Source organism: Rhea americana, unplaced genomic scaffold (genome assembly GCF_003343005.1).
Source record: "Rhea americana isolate MKP2758 unplaced genomic scaffold, rheAme1 scaffold_20, whole genome shotgun sequence".
In the NCBI taxonomy this organism is placed as follows: Eukaryota; Metazoa; Chordata; class Aves; order Rheiformes; family Rheidae; genus Rhea; species Rhea americana.
In genome coordinates, this window is record NW_028186150.1 from 1321157 (window position 1) to 1337860 (window position 16704).

General features: G+C 34.1%; 1 protein-coding gene across 1 annotated transcript in view; it reads right to left on the bottom strand.

The window, feature by feature from the left end:
* TDRD12 (tudor domain containing 12) overlaps window positions 1-16704 on the bottom strand; it is a 35854-nt gene that overhangs the window by 13331 nt on the left and 5819 nt on the right. Inside the window, exons 6-18 of the mRNA XM_085303767.1 lie at window positions 15713-15768; window positions 14180-14265; window positions 13015-13216; window positions 12320-12399; window positions 10783-10847; window positions 9948-10008; window positions 9451-9561; window positions 8872-9057; window positions 8014-8170; window positions 6721-6848; window positions 5433-5624; window positions 4193-4321; window positions 2568-2682 (exon numbers count right to left, since the gene is read on the bottom strand). Of these exons, the coding sequence (XP_085159893.1) occupies window positions 2568-2682; window positions 4193-4321; window positions 5433-5624; window positions 6721-6848; window positions 8014-8170; window positions 8872-9057; window positions 9451-9561; window positions 9948-10008; window positions 10783-10847; window positions 12320-12399; window positions 13015-13216; window positions 14180-14265; window positions 15713-15768 (1568 nt within the window). The remainder of the gene's footprint in view (window positions 1-2567; window positions 2683-4192; window positions 4322-5432; window positions 5625-6720; window positions 6849-8013; window positions 8171-8871; window positions 9058-9450; window positions 9562-9947; window positions 10009-10782; window positions 10848-12319; window positions 12400-13014; window positions 13217-14179; window positions 14266-15712; window positions 15769-16704) is intronic.

Genomic DNA, 16704 nt, shown 5'->3' on the forward strand with positions numbered 1-16704 from the left:
ACTCACTACAAATGACAAAACTTGCCAAAAACAAACACAAATTAATAGAACTTGTAGTTTCAAGTAGTTAACCAGCTTCCTTTGAAATCAGAAAATATACTAGAGTTGGAACAGGATGGCTGTAAATCCAAGAACTACAAGAGAAGTGAGAAGGACAGAGGAATAAAATCATGAGTGTTTAAAAAGGGTGAGCTTCTGGAAAGGAACTAAATCTACCCAGACTTTCCAGGGTTCTAAAGGCTAATGAGCAACTAAAAGCTATTGTTGTTAACAAGGTTCCCTCTAATGAATGCAACCTGAGACTTTAGCTCTAAGGAATGACACATTCTTGGCAAGAGGCTATCAAGAAAACATAGAGCAAGTACATTATCCAGTTCAAGAGAAAGACCCTTTAAATTCTAACAGGCACAGCTCTAGCCATAAAGGTAGAAAGAAACAATCTTTGAGAGTCAAACATTAAGAATAAACAAACCATCGCTTGAAACAGGGAAAAGAAATTTAATCTTCACATTATTTGCCCCTGCTTTACTTACGAATTTTATGCCTGTGCCATTTTGAATACTATGAATATCTGCATTTTACTTAAATATAATTTAAAGACGAACTGAATAAACTAGGTTTATCATCAAGACATTCCTCACCCAAAGGCAAGACAAATTATAAAAGGCAGAAGTTAAGACTTTGTTTTACAACTACCTTTCCTGTAGACACTTCTAAAATTTAACAATGTATTAACCCAAAGAATCTGCACAGTCTCTGGTCAAGAGCAGGGTTTCCAAGAATCAGAAGAGCAAGTATCTCCAAACAACCAGTCTTTACCTAGAAGTTTCTCTGGGATGCAGTAGGACACTGGCATTTGTAGAAGACCATGGTAAAGGAGTAGAGGTTATTCAAGACTTGAACAAAAAAAAAAACCTCTCAGTAACTGGTAAGCCTGAACTACAGCACCATATAGAAGCATACTAAAAACTAAGCTAAGATCATTGCAAGAGCAACCATATAGATTACACAAAAGGTCTGTGGCTTTGCTCCAGTTTGTGTCTTGTTTCTGATGCTGGCTAACAGAGATGCCTAGGAAAACTTCAAGATCAGGGCAAGCAAGAAGCCATTTTCCCACACAGCCTTTAGTGGCTTGTGTTTAAGATTCAGTAGGGTAGCGTATCTTTCAATATAACAGTCCCCAAGATATTATTCTGCCTTTTTTTTTTTTAAGCAGTGAATTTGAGTTTTGAAATCAGCAGGAATTAAAAGTAATAAGTGGGTGTACAGAAACAATGATTTGACACCGGGCATTTCTATTTCCTTTCAGYTTGCTGGAGGAAAGGGGCAAAGAGCACACGGGAAGGAGGAAGGACAGGGGGAGGTAAGATAAAGCAAGCAGCTGAATCGATAAATAGGAATGAAGCTTGGGATAGCTACTGGAAAATAAGAGTCTATGGAAAAACCTGATCAGGGCATTCTCTTAAAAGGTTCCTGGAATGAATAATCATCACAGCAGATAGGTGCCTACTATTAAAATAAAAACAGTGAAGAAAGCAAACACTCCTTTCAGAGTTTTCTGCTTTTGGAAAGATTGAGACATGTGGAGCCCTGAGGTGACTACGATGCACTGCTAAAGTGATGATAACAGATCAGGTCTTTCTCCTTCAGTACCTAGCACCAGCCCAGATAGGTCAGGCATGAATGGTCAAATCTGGGCTGATAAAGTTGGTTAGTGATCACTGATTAGTGATGCTATTTCACTGTTAACCTGTAACAGGTTATGAGGTATGAGAGGAAAAAAAAAAAATCTTCATATTGTTAAATATGAACCATTGTAAAATCAAAATCATCTCATTTTCAAATAATCCTTCTCACATTATAAAAGCCTTCAAACACTTGAAACACAAGAAAAAGAAAGAAAGAAAAAGTTTTCCCTCTAATCCAGTTTTAATCAACACAGACTAGACTACTACTGTATTAAGACAGCCTTGTAACAATACAGGAAGTATGATGATAGCTATTAAGGAAAACATCTGAAGTAAAGTAGAAATGTTAACATAAAGTCAGACCCAACAGATCAGATGTAATTAAGTCAATATTCCTGCTTTCAACAAACAAAAGGGAAAAGTGAAGTTTAAAACTGTGCAAGAGTCTCTTGCTTTATAAGCTGCTCACACTAGAGTTAGACTAAATTCTAACAGAACATATGGGAAACGTTTATGCCAAGGCTTATGAGCATCTAAATTACTTCACACTGAGAATACCTTTGTATTAGTACATAATCATAAAACCGTGGAATATTTTCTAAATGTCAGTTACAATAACCATTTTATAGTACCAATATTTCAAAGAACTCCCTTATGCTTCCTCTAATAAGTAAGGCTTACTGACAGCTTTCCTCTCATCAGCTGGCCCTGGGACCTAGACAAATAGAAACTGTGCTAGCTGAAACACTAACAAGTAAAGTGGTAACTAAGAAAAAAAAATAGGGAACTCACTCTGTGCAAGCAACAGCAAGATAAGCTAGTAGAACATAGTTCACCATGAAGAAATCATTGCAAACGAAACAGGAAGAAAATACTCACCTAACACAACGTGAGGGCCAGAACTATTTTTTGTCCAGTGCTCTAAAACACATTCAAAATTAAACTCGCTTTCTTTATGTATTTTCAAGGAAAATATCGAATTGCTCCTCAGTGCCTGATGATGAAATAAAAAAACGATATTGTCCCAATTGCTCTAATAAACTCTAGTTTTAGTATATCTTGTTAGTTTCTGGGTTGTTCGTATGAAAAAATATTTAAGATTAAGCTAATTCATTTCTGGTATTAAAAGAAAATTAATAAAGCCCAGCTTCTTACAGATTAACATATCACAGTTGTTTAAGAAGGTGCAAATTCCATTTGAAGTCTTCCCACCATTAAAAGCATCCTGTTCTAGCTGGATTCTATTACCCAAAAACACGCAGGCTCGTGTTTTCTCTCTCAGAAAAAGCACGCCAAAAATCCCTCAGTGATCTACCAACACTTAACTTGCATGAATGTAATAATCTTAAAAAGGCTCTACACCTTTGCAAGTTCAAGGTTCACAAATTAAAAGGGGAAATACAAAAGCATTGATTACTTAGTAAACTGGCATGTTTTAAGTTAACACTTAAAAGATTAAACATTACAGACACACTAACACTTGCACTTAAAGTATCCTTAAGAATCACAGGATCTACTCCAGCTTCTGGAAAGGAACATATTCCCATTTTTCAGGATCTCTGACCACCTATGCCTGCTATACCTGAGCAATCTAGCCATACATCCTTTCAATTCCTCATCCTTGAAACCATCTCTAAGGTTTTTAAAGATTTTAATATCCTCACAGCCTGCCTCCCTTAGCAGTAATATCTCCATTATCCACACCTCCCTGTTCAAGCTTAATAGCACTGCTTCCCAATCAGACTGAATGCCACTCTTAATTCACACTATTTAAGGACCAGCAAAGAAACAAAAGTAAAGAAGAWTTTTTTTTTTTCTGTTCTCTATTACTATCCATTGCTATGTTCACTGCAGAAAGATTAATTGCAGGGAAAAATTCCTTAGTCTCCCTCTCTAAAATATTTGGTATACAATCTCATTAAGAAACCTACAAAACTAGAGCATGCTCTGAGAGGATAGATTTTTGAAGAAGTTTTCTGCCAGTTTCTAAGAAAACCTCTACTGAGCATCTTATCTTCCTGATCCCCTAGGATCTGAAGCGTAAATAAGTTCTGGTGGATTTTCACAGAAAACACTTCTCAAATCAGACCAACAACCATCTACAACTTTAATTATTCCAAAGTAGAAAGGCAACAAAATAGAAGTTATTTTTCTTCAGATCACTCTTGTAACCAGCTAAAACAACAACAACAACAANACAAGTCCCCTCACACCCCAATCCTTCACACTGACAGAACTTTTATGGAGGAAAAGCTACTTCGATCCAACTCAGAAGTTTCAACCTGACAGTCCTAAGTTTGTTACGAACTCAATATTGGATGCTTCCTACGTAAGACACTCCTGTCATCCAAGCCTTTCTAGAGCTGGTAGAAGAGTAGAGCTGTAAGCTACTTCTAACAGAAAGAAATAGCTAATTTCCAAATGTACAGCCTTTCCTTATGAAAGGCCAAAATACTTTAACTTGTCACGTTAACATTTTAAATAGCCTTTATGTAAACTGTTACCTGATGAACCATTTCTGCTTCGTTTATTGTATTAGTGAATATCAGTATCTTTTCAACATTATTAGGTGTAAAATCCAGTATTCTGAGCAACATAGCAATTCTCTCACTGTTCAAGCAAAGTTGTACAACCTAAAAGTCAATACAAAACACAAGGCTGATAATTCATATAATTTATACATATTTTGCTTCCTTTTAATAAGTACTAAGATTGTTATGCAATATCACCTAAATCAGAGAAATCAGTACACCCTAGCTTTTCTGCAGAGCTTAGAGAAGATAAAATTCTTGGAAAGGAGATCAATTTAGGGTAGCTTTCAGAAGCATATATTCATATATAACATAAAACTTCCACATTTAGGCAGCTAAATAAAATGCTCTGTTAAAATTGCCATCACGATTTTTCATTTATCTAATTTTTAATCAAGTTTATCAATGTAACTTTGGTATTTTCAAGTATCAATCCAGAAGACATACTGCACTGCCTGAGATACTCTGTTAAAAACTAAAGCATCAAAACACTTAACATCTCTCAATCCTGTCAAATCACACATTCACTTATCACAAGAAGGGATATTTTTTCAGGTTTGTGCCATCCTTCAAGTGTCTAGTCATACCAATATCCCAACATATTTAATCTCCAACTTATGACAGTCTTAGACACAAAAGAACTCAGATCACAGTTACAATATTTTGTATTATTTTTAAGGACTACAGCATATTAATTGAAAATTAAGTGAGAAAACACCTAATAACACTTCGTAACTTTAACCTAACATTTCCAGAAAGTAAGTTCCATGTTGTGTAGTGCACACTACATACATTAGTAAGACTAGCATTTTCCAAGCACTGTCTTGGAAAAAACTTACTTTGTAGTTCTGCCATTCACAATCAACAGCTCCAAACATATTTCAATAAATTTTTTGTGACAAAATTCTACCATTTGCAAACACTTCAAAATAAAATTCAAACCTCTTTGCACTAACAAAATAGTTGTGGGAGTATCTTCACCTCAGTCCCACAAATCAAATTAAAAGATCTTCAGCTTATTATACAGGTTTTCTAAGAATCACCTCAAGCTGATACAGGAAATGAATCTGAACAGAGTTTTGAGCGATGATTCCAGTACTATCCACTTAAAAGCAAACCAGTCAACCAGCAGACTTATAAACAGAGCATAATAGATACACAAGCAGTAAAGTATCTTAGTACACAAACAGTTGCAACGTTCCCAAATTTCTACCTGTTGTACGTTTCCATATATGGAAGCTTCTTCCATAGCAGTTATCACAACATAAGGATCATTCATGAACTCCTTTAGCAAACGTGTTATATGTTTATTCCAACGAGTTCCAACAGCAACAATCTGATGTGGTGAATATAGCCGTTCCTCTATAGTAACAGTTTTCCTATAATAATCTAGTATGGTAAAAACCTATTAAAAAGAAAGAATTATACTTTTCTCTATCCTTTTATTCTATTCCAGTGAATACAAAACCATAGTGAGGAGGACACTGATCAAAAAGTGTTTGGTTTGTGTGCTTTTATCCTACTATTTGAGCGCTTTCTGAAGAAGAAAGCGACAGGACAACACGAAGGAAAAGCACACATGTGCATACACACCATCTTCTCCAGAAGAGATTTTAATAATCTGTTAAGGGAGGCAGCTAGCACAGATAAATATCCAAAGGAGAAATTTCAGACAGACTTTTACAAAAATCTTAAAAAAAAAAAAAAAAAAAAAAAACTATTGCAAGTCAGCTTGCTAACAACTACCAATATGCTAAACAGAGAAACTGGAAAATATACAAGTGTATATTTAGCAATGCCTTTGCCTACAGTAACTTAACCCCCATCTTGTTTTCTATTCAGCTGTATGCCTATACAAAGAATAGCACCTTAAAAAATACACAAGTTGCCACAGAATTTTCAGTGATTAAAAAAAAAAGTTTCTATCTTTTTCTATAAAGTTAAAGAGTCTCCCTTCTGCAATATGGTTCCTGTAGATCCTCTAGATAGGCAATTAAGAGCACTGTCGTTGCAAACTCAGTTAAAAAAAAAAAAAAAAAAGGAATAAAAGAACTTCAGAGAGTAGTCTTAAGACATCTTTTGGGATCATTAAAAGAACAACTTAGTTCACGAGATTATAGACAACCAGAAGTGTCAATCTGTGGCTCTCCAGAAGATTTAAGGAGCAGTTCAAGACAACATTTGAAGATCTCCCTCAAAAGACAGGATCATAATGCAGGATAAAGCAACAGCATTAAGATAATAAGACAGAGCACTTCCATTATATAAACAAACCAACCACACCCCTAYGTATGGCAGGGAAAGTAGAAGAGGTTACAACTCTACTTTTCTTGTAATTCATTCTGCTAGAACTATAGATATTTCTAATTCTCTTCCCAACTTATACTCTGCCATGGGGTTGAGAAGGGTTGTTTTTTGGAGTATCTTTCTGCATCTTTTAAGACTGTTATGGGCACAGAACTGAAATAGCATGTCATCATCTGAATGTGTAACCCATTTACCTGTTCACTAGCTTCAGAGAACAGTACCTCAGTCTCATCAAAAATAAGATGGCAAAGTCTGAGAAATAATAAACCATGATGTTCAAACAGTCTCAAAAGGCTGTATGGTGTAGTCACGATAACTTCGCCTACAGTAGAAGAAAAAAATTGGTATATTGTTAATTCGTAACTTGAAAGAAYGCAAGTAAAAATGCTATAGACCATACTTGTTTATTAAAAAGAGCATATCTGCATTGCAGATGCATCAGCTTGAATATTTATATACACACACGCTTGTGTATGTGTATATATACACACACGAAACAAATGTGTATATATATGTGCTAGTGTGTGTATATATACACATACAAGTCTTTTTTATATATACTTTTTTAATTTTTTATATATATTTTATATATATATATATATATATATATATATATATATATATATATATATATATAAAAAAAACACACACACACACTCTGAATCCTATTGTCTGACTTCTGTTTGGCAGTCATTTTCAGTCTGCCACTGTAGTCTCCATCCATGGAGATTTTCAGGACCTGACTGAAAAAAGCCCTGAGCAAGATGGTCTGATCTCACAGCTGAGATCGTTAAGTGTTAACAAAAAGCCCACACAAAATTAGCAAAATTAAATAAAGAGTTTTTAATAAATATAGATTTAGTAGGGCAAGCCTCAACAACTTTTTTGCCTCTTCTATGCCATCTCTTCTATGCTACCTCTTCTCAGCAAGTTATCCTCCACACACTACTAAATACACAAATCACTTTGAAGTTATCACAATAAGCAGATTGCAATAAAAAGAAAACTGCCATAAAAAACCCTTCAAATGACATTAGATAGGTAATTTATGCAACTTTGTCTTCAGTGAACTATTATCTCCTTTTTAATCCTTCACTTTTCTAATACCACTTAACCGATTTTTTTTTTATTAAGAGCAGAATCACATCCAATGTGTATGCTGTAAAGTAGCATCAGACCTGTTCCCCAAATATTTATTAAAAAAAAATCACCTCGGTTAGCAATGTATGCTTACATATCAACCAAACAAAACTGGTTCTAAATCAAGGAAGTCCTAGATTAATCCTAGTTCAGCATGATCTTTAGCATATCCATACAACTAATCTGACTCAAGAATAATGGTCATGGTGCTTAAAACAAAGAATCTGAGTATACAGGTGTTAGATTCACAGACAGAATAGCACAGAATAGCTTTAATAACATTTACTGTTAAATAGCATTACTGGAACACTATACACTACTAATGGAGTTGGTGATGGAGTTCTTACATCCGCGATGAATTTTCACATTTCTAGCTTCTTCTTTGTTTTGCCCAACTATTATCAACATGGGATGAAGAGGTCTGCAGCATCTGCTGTATGTTTTCAATAATTCAAAAACAAGTTGTGCCTTCTTCCATCCAGGACATACAACTAATGCTAATGGCTACAAACATACACAGAATTTTTACACAGTATTAGACAACAGTTCAGAGTATTAAACTGTACTATTTTCAGTATTTAAGGCAAAAATAAAGTCTGCAAAACAGGATTTTAAAAACTAAAAGCTTCCGTTTTAAAGTACTATAAYGTATCCTAAATGCAGATGTTCTAGATGGAAGGAATCATAAGTCAGGGTACCTGGAAACAAAAAGAAGGATGCATGCAGCAACTTATAGTAAAATGTCCAAAAATTCAAACATAAACAGCAGCATCTTATCTTACTTGATGTTGTACTAGACAATCTCCAGAGGTCCCTTCTAACCTTAATGATTCTGTTCTTATTATCTGATAAAAGTTACAAAAGGAATTCAGATATTTAGAACAGCAAATACAAGCGTGAACTTTGTGAGGACAGGTTATCACATCGAGATCAAAGCTTCATGAAGTATCTAAGGGATATGACATTAATCATTTCTTAGACATTACTTGATAAATGAGTTTCAGACCTCCAGATTCATGCAGTCTGTAAGCCTTTAAGCAGGGGGCTTATATGAACTGACAAACATTATAGAGCTATACAAAGACTACTTAGGATGTGTATGTTATAAACATTCAGCATTTTTGGGATCTTTTTTCTAGATGATGTACTTCTACATCYGTACTTTAAAACAGAAAATCTGATACTACCCTATAATATATACATACTCCGCTCCTATTCAGCAAGGATTTGTAGCAACTTTCCGACTGCAAGAACGTAAGAACTGGTGGAATATATAAGAGAGGATCATTTCCCTGATGCGAGATGGCAAGTACATCACATCCTCGAGCTATTGGTGGCCAACAATAAGATTCTGTGAAGTCAGGGCCTAAAAATTTTTTCCGAGCAAGTTCCTACAGAAATTAAAAGTTCCGCATGAAAAGCGAGAAATTAAACGTAAATACCACAAAACACGACRAAACAATGAGTGTTTTAAAGACTTTTGACCCACCTCCCAATAAACATCTGTAGCATGCAGTATGAAAAAAATCTTTTGGGGGTGATTACTTTAATAAGCTAAGACTACATTCAAATCCTATAATGTGTGGCAGTGGCTGATCAGAAGAAAGCTGCACAAGTCTGACTAGTATCTAAAGTTTCTTTATTTATTCAGTTACGTAAACAACTTCCTAAACATTCCTCAAGCAAAATACTGTATCACCACAGTGACATATTATCTGAGGTCTATGTTGAGACATGATACTAGCCTTAAAGGTATTCAGTGTGATACTAAATATTAGCATTACCTTTTTCAGATCATCAAAAAGTGGTGCTGTTTCCAGAATTGAAGATGGCTCAATTTTGTTGCTAAGGAAAACAAAGTTGCCTTCTGCACTAACATTTTGCAAACTCTGAAACTATATGACAAAGGAAAGACAGTTTTAAGGGCTATATGTAATAAAAGGGTTATAGTTTGTATACAATGACACAAAAGCATTTATTTTAAAATGGTATTTTGATGAAAATAGGCAAAACAAGTTGATTTCATTATTATATAAGGATCATATTTAAAGTGTATTTACAGTTACACAGACCACAGTGGTGAGACAAATTATTAGTATCCCTTGCTTAATACAAGATCTAAAGATTGTTGCAACACAGCAACTGCCTTAAACTACTCAAAAAAACCCACATTATGTTCTGTGCACTGTTCTCAACTACAGCATTTAAAGTACAATTAAAAAAAACCTGACTAGTACAATTTGTACAGAACAAATTAAATGAAAGTTAATGCCTAAAATACCTGTTGGTCATCTTTAATAAAGTGAGTCTTCAGAGGATCAGAATTTAAGAACTGCAGGAGTCTGAGAAATGTCCAGACATGAAATCCAACATAAATGAAAGAGTTAAATATAGTTTATAAATACCATCAGTATTTCTAAAAATCTTCTCACAAAGCAAGAATTCATTCATGAATTATTTCTGATGTACTGTAAATGTCAAAGAGGAAAACTTTCCAATCTAACGGCACAAAAATCAAGTAAGCATCATTCTGGAAATAATACTGAAAATTTAACAATAGTTTTTCAACATTAAAAATAATACAAAAGCAAGCTTCATAAAAATTAACAGGTAACTCCCTCAACTTGGAAAAAAAAATTCAGATCTGAATGTAGGAAAAAGTTTCTTAAAGTTTCAAGGAATGGAAGAGGAACCTTCACATTAGTTAGACGCTGTATCAAGAAAAACCTCAGCCTTATCACTTATTTGTCAGCTGACATGCAGCCTAGGAAATCAGCAAGCATAGCACAAATCATGTTCTCATTTCATCAAGTGTGAAAATATTGTAACTTATGCTAAGAATCAACTGCTAAGAATCARCTGAAACAACTTAATCTGTTTAATGTGTAGAGTAGTACTTCCTAAAAAAAAAATAGTTTAACAAACATGTTTTTAGAAGGAATTGCTATTTTTGGTGTAGTGTAGACGAATGTCAGAAACTTCAAATCCCCCTCTTCCTGAAAAGCATATTTATCATTTTTTCCTAAACTTTCTCAGAATAGTAACTAAAAACAAACTATGGTTCCTACAAACTTGGTTACATAACTATTTTAAATATTCTACACATTGAACCATACCTGTCTGTGTGAACAGGAATAGCTGTGTTTTCCTCCAATGGGAAACATGGCATTGCTTTGACAATCTAACAAGACAAAGATTTTTAAACACAAATACTGCTCAAGCCCAACATTTTATATTTAAGTCTACAGAGTTAAAATTGAATTATCAAACTCTAGGATTCTCCAACTATTTGGATTTCTCTTTGTAAAAAATTGCAAGCTTGATTGATTATAGCAAAAATTTTGATGAAACAAACTTCAGGGAAAAAGTCTAACTTGCTACATCACAGTATTTTCTTTATTAAGACTCAAGAACGATACAGGAACATCACTCGCACAAAGTTAAAATTAGTTTATGGCCATATCTCAAGTTATAGCTCTAAATGGGGACTCAAATCAATATGATTTACAGTATGAACACATTAATTAGTTCATACACACATACTGTGCCTTTAAAACAAAACAAAAAACCCCAAAGCTTGCACACTACAAACCAGAGTTAAAATAAAAACAGGTTATCTATCTGTAGCTGGCTTTCAGAGTAGGTTATCCACATGCATACTTACAAAGTGAGCGTGCATGGACTTAAGTTGCATGACAGAGCAACTCCTCAAGGGAGTAAGCTGTAGCAGGTATTAAATCTCAAGTCACCCCAAAGATCTTCAATTACTGAAGAGAGGATTTATTGGCATTCACCATGAATCACAAGCAATCAAATAGATACAACTTCTCCAGAAAGACCTGCATCACCCAAGTGGCTGGTAAAAGTAATTCAGCTAGTCACTCATGGAAGGGTGTAACAGCAACCCTGCTTTGCTCCAGTAACAATCCATGTTACTATTTTCATCATGGTTTCATGGTGGTCTTCAAAAAAAAAAATCTTTTACTAAGATATTCCAGGTTAAGTTCAAGAGTGGTTGCCATCCTCCAATTCCCAGTAGAGCTAAAAAAATAACATCTGTAAAATTCCTTTTCCTCTGAGCTGAGGGGAGAGCTAGTGCCACTGCTAACAAAAAAAAAGCAATTCTCTTCTTTAAATCTCTCACAGAAGAGTACACAGGACAGCACATGAGATCTTTAAAGAGAAAGACCAGACACACTAGTCATTATCTGTCTAGAAGACACCAATTTGTTTTCCTTTCTTTCCATGGGAGTGTCACAGTTTCAATTGTGTAATTCAGTACACAATTCAACACTCAAGAACAAGAAGAGAATTCAGGAACACTTATCAGGGTATAATGTAAGGACTATTTTGTTTACAAGTAAACATTAAAATTCACCTTGCTATATATTCAGAGAACTAAAAAGTCTAGTAAAGAGAGCTACCATCTTCATAAAACTATAAGCAAAGGAGTGCATACGGAAGGGTAACTTTTTAAAGGCAATGATGCATTTTTACATTCTGCATTAAAAAAAAAAAAGATTGAAGTAGAATGTTCTGAAATACAACAAGAACTACTGTAGTCCCAGATCCACGTTACATAGAAGAACAAGCTAGATGATTATAGTACTCATTATCTAACTTTGATAATATAACCTGAAATACAATACTTACAGATTCAGTACTTCCATTTAGACCTGTGCTTGACATTTGGTGACTGCACAGTCCTGTACAGGACCTGGAAAAAGCATGACCTAGGAAGAAGATAATCAGATGYGTTACAGAATTTTTAAGTTGCCTGAGCACATACAAAACCAGTATTCCAGTATTACTTACAGTAGGCTGCCCCAGATTTGTCGAGTTTCTTGCATCATTTCCTCTCTAATGGGGGGGAGAGGGGAGGACACCTATGCAGTTAGCTTTACAGTTCTAAAAGATAACTATGCAGATAAACTAAAATATTGACCAAAAAAGTTGCATTAAAAAAAAAAAAGATTTGAAACACTAAATAATTTACTATAAATAACGGTTTTTAAAGTACCTATGTTCAAATAAAGCCCTCCAAACTCAAAAAAAAAAAAAACTACTGATCAAAGTTAAAAGTAATTTTAGTAAGAACATCTAATGCTATCAGCCGTATCAACTCATTCTTAGCTCTTCTTTGTCTTACACACTACAAAAAGCTTTACGATATTCCCGCATCTGGTGATCTAACTGCTCTTGTGATACGTATGTATTCTTTGCTGGAGGAAACCACTTCATCCAATTGTTGGACTCAAATCAAAACAGGAGGTCCAGGTTCAATATATACAATTAAAGATACATGATACACTGTATATATGATTGTTTCTGATATACAGAATGCTCACCTGTTTCAAGATTCTTAGATATCTTCTCCTGAGACAGAATTGGGCTGACAGCAAGTGCAGGATTAACAATCTTCAGTAGAAGAGGAGACTCAACATTTAGTGATGTCTGGCTCTCTTGATCATTTGCAGGATGCTCTGTGTTCTCTTTATCCTCCTCAAAACGAGCAAAATTCTTTGAGACAAGATCATCATTAACGCATACCTACAAAACAAGGTATTTCATATCCAGTATCAAAAGGCAATAAACTATATCACACTTTTTTAGGATATATCTGAAGTTTTAAACAACAGCAAGACTGAAAAGGTGTTCCTGAATTGTTTCTGAAGAACAGAAAAGGAAGTCAAGTCTTCATACATCTTCAGCAGCATTAGCTTCTTGTCAGTTTGATACTTCTCATTAAAATTTTGTATTCCAATAACTCTTTCTGTGACCCTCTAAAAATTCAAAACTGTGAAGAAGTCACACTGATTTTTTTTGGATTCAACATAAACATAAAATCAAGAAATGGCAGGACACAATATTGCTATACCTCAAAATTCTGAAATCCTGTTGCCTCAAACAAGATCACTGACACTACTGTTATTTGGGATTATAAACTGATAAAAGAGATTAGAATTAGTATGCACCTTCAAAGTTATTATCTACAGTACAGATCACAGCTCCAGCATTGAAAGCTTTGGTAAATCGCATTTCAGAAGTTTCTTTCTTGTAATCTATTCTGTTCTTCCAATAGTTGTACTTGGACCTAAACCAAGCTAGATCATAAATGATACAACTCACAGCTTAACCAGAAGGTGATAGAAATTAAGTAACTATTTGAAAAGGCAAAACTGCAGAAAGAACTATATGTTCTATGAGAATGTGTACTTTCGTTTGGTTATCTAAGATACATCTGCGCAGTTTTACAGAGTTATACTTCACTTGTTATTCAATAACTTCAAAAGAGAGGCGCACTGGAAAAAAAGTAGAATTTTTGCCTCTCAGAATCTCTCTAGAAAGAGATGAGCAATACAAACAAAAGAACCCTTCAGTAAGTAAATGACTAGTTTTTACTGCACTTGGCAGAAATTATAAAACTCACTTAAACTCAGTCTCAAACTGATTGTAATTTTATGATTTATATAGTGACATGTGTGAACAGATCTGTAGATATAAAGATCTTACCTTTTCATTTTTTATTGTCACATAAAGAAGAACATCAAATTTGTCACCCTCGATAGCACATAACTGAGCTTTGATTTGGGTAGTCGCTAAATGTAGTAACAGAAGCACAAAAAACAAGGAAAAAGATTAACCTCTTACCACATTATCAGTATTTCCGCTTGTACTTTCCAAACTAGACAAAAATTACATGAGGGAAAAAAAAATGTGTAACTTATTTATTTGAAGAGAAACTAGTACAAATGTCATAGCTTTTTTATGAAATAGGAGTATAATAAGGCAATAAAAAAAATATCCAAATTACAAGAATTAACTTGTCCTTGGTTTTGGAAGGACAAAACTAGTCTTAGTTCTACACTAAAAATTTTAGTTCATCTTTTAGTCTCAGACAATCTTTAGTACAAAYGTATACTTTCTAATCACAAGATCTACTTTTCTTTAAGACAGACATATTTGCACATTTGAATAGTTCGGTTATGTTCTTTATTTGAACAATAAATTTAGGTATTAAATTATTATGCTTGTTAGAAAATTCTGAAGCATTCTTCTGTATATGCTAATAATGTACTAGTAAATAAAAGTTTAAATTATTTCTTAACAGTCTCTAGCCTAGGGATATCTCTGAAATTAAATTTAACGTTAGCATTGCTCCCTACTAACCTTTACTTTGCATAATAATCTATGACACTTAAGATGTGTACAGAAACAGGATAAATCATGAAAAGCACTATGTTCCCATTACTATGCCACATTATCAGCCTAAAAACTCTATTACTTACATATTCATCCTCTCCCTCTCAATGCTTGCTTACTCACAAGTAGAACAAAAGCCATATAAAAAAAAGTATGTGCTTTCTTCGGATAGAAGCATATTAGCAAGAGGATTAAAGACAATTTTAGTATATATTTCTTATAAGACCAACAGCTGTCTCATAGCAAAACAGAAGGCTAGATACGAGAAAGACTGTATGAGCTACTGGAACACTGAATGTGGGAAAGTAAAAAAACAGACTGGAAAGCAGGTGGTTCTAGTTTATTAAATATCTAATTGAAGTACAATCTATTAAACAACATAACTATGATCAAGTTACACACATGAAATGGTAAATTGGTAAGACAGACCCTGCCATTTCAGTACTAGACTACCCAACATAAGCAGCTAGCTAAGATGGCTGTGATGCTGAATCAGAGGTCTTAAGCTATGGCATGGAAAGGTTTCACTATCCAAAACAGATGTTACACATGAGTGTTATACTATTTAGCCTGCCTGAGAAATCCAAAGCCAGATACCATCTAATCAGTTATCAAGGTTTCCATGGCACAGAAGCCCACAATACTCAAGGCACAGATCCATTCATAGTTTTGGCTTAGTCAACTCATACAAGAAAAAAAATTACGCAACTTCATTTTTAATTTGTATATGTTATATGTTGTGAAAATTAATCAAACACATAAACCCAGGCACTTAATTGCTCTGATAGTCTATTTTTGCCAAAGTAAAAGCATCAATCGATTCTGACAGCGTATTTTATTTACCTTTGAGAAGGCTTTGAAAATACCGAGTAGCAGCACAATCCCATCTTTTGGCTGGTCTAGGGAAATAAACACAACCAGTTACCCCGTAACATCAACAATTAAAACGGTATTAGGAAAATCAATGCATATGAAAAATGACTTGTCTCAAATCATGACCAATCTTAAGAACTGCATCCACTAGAACACATTAGCAGAATCTTACTACTTATAGTACAAGTTTAGTCTTTATAACCATGCTTTATAGTTTATCAATAAACTAAACTCTGATTAAATATTACTGGATATAGTTTTGTCAAGATCCGATGGCCTCCATCCAACATAAAACAGGATACTTAAAAACAATTAATGTGTTTTGCAGAATTCTTGTTCAACTTTTTTAAAATTCTATTTAATTTCTAATAAACTAGTGAGTAATTTTGAACAAGTACTTTACAAACATTAAAGTGCTGAAGACTACAAGGCCTATAACAGAACATAAAATTGTCTTTACCACAATCTGCAGCTGCAAGTATAAAAATATTTTTAAGTAATCAAATAAAGAGCACTAAGACAGACACAGCTGCATCCTTTATATACCTATTACCTTTCCGATAATTTAGAGATAGCCCACTCTAGGTATATGCTATTTCAGTTCAAACTAGAATAATATTTGTTCTGTCACAGTAATGAAATCAAATCAAATTTTCTTCTTCTAAAGAAAAATATAAGTTGCCTGACTCCATCTATTTCCAAATATTCTTTAGTAACATGCAAAGTCAAGTAGGTTTCTTGCTATTGAGCTATATTCCCCAGTGAACTAATCATGTCCCTCTCAAATTGACAGGGTCTTCAACATAGCTTCCTGAAATTCAAGGTAAGAATAGTAAGAATACAAACCTATTTTACATTACCATCAGACCCTAGTGGAAATTTTATTCCAGTGCTTCACAACTGCAATTAGATGAAACTGACAATAAAAAGATATGGGAAGTACAACAGAAATTAAAAAAAAA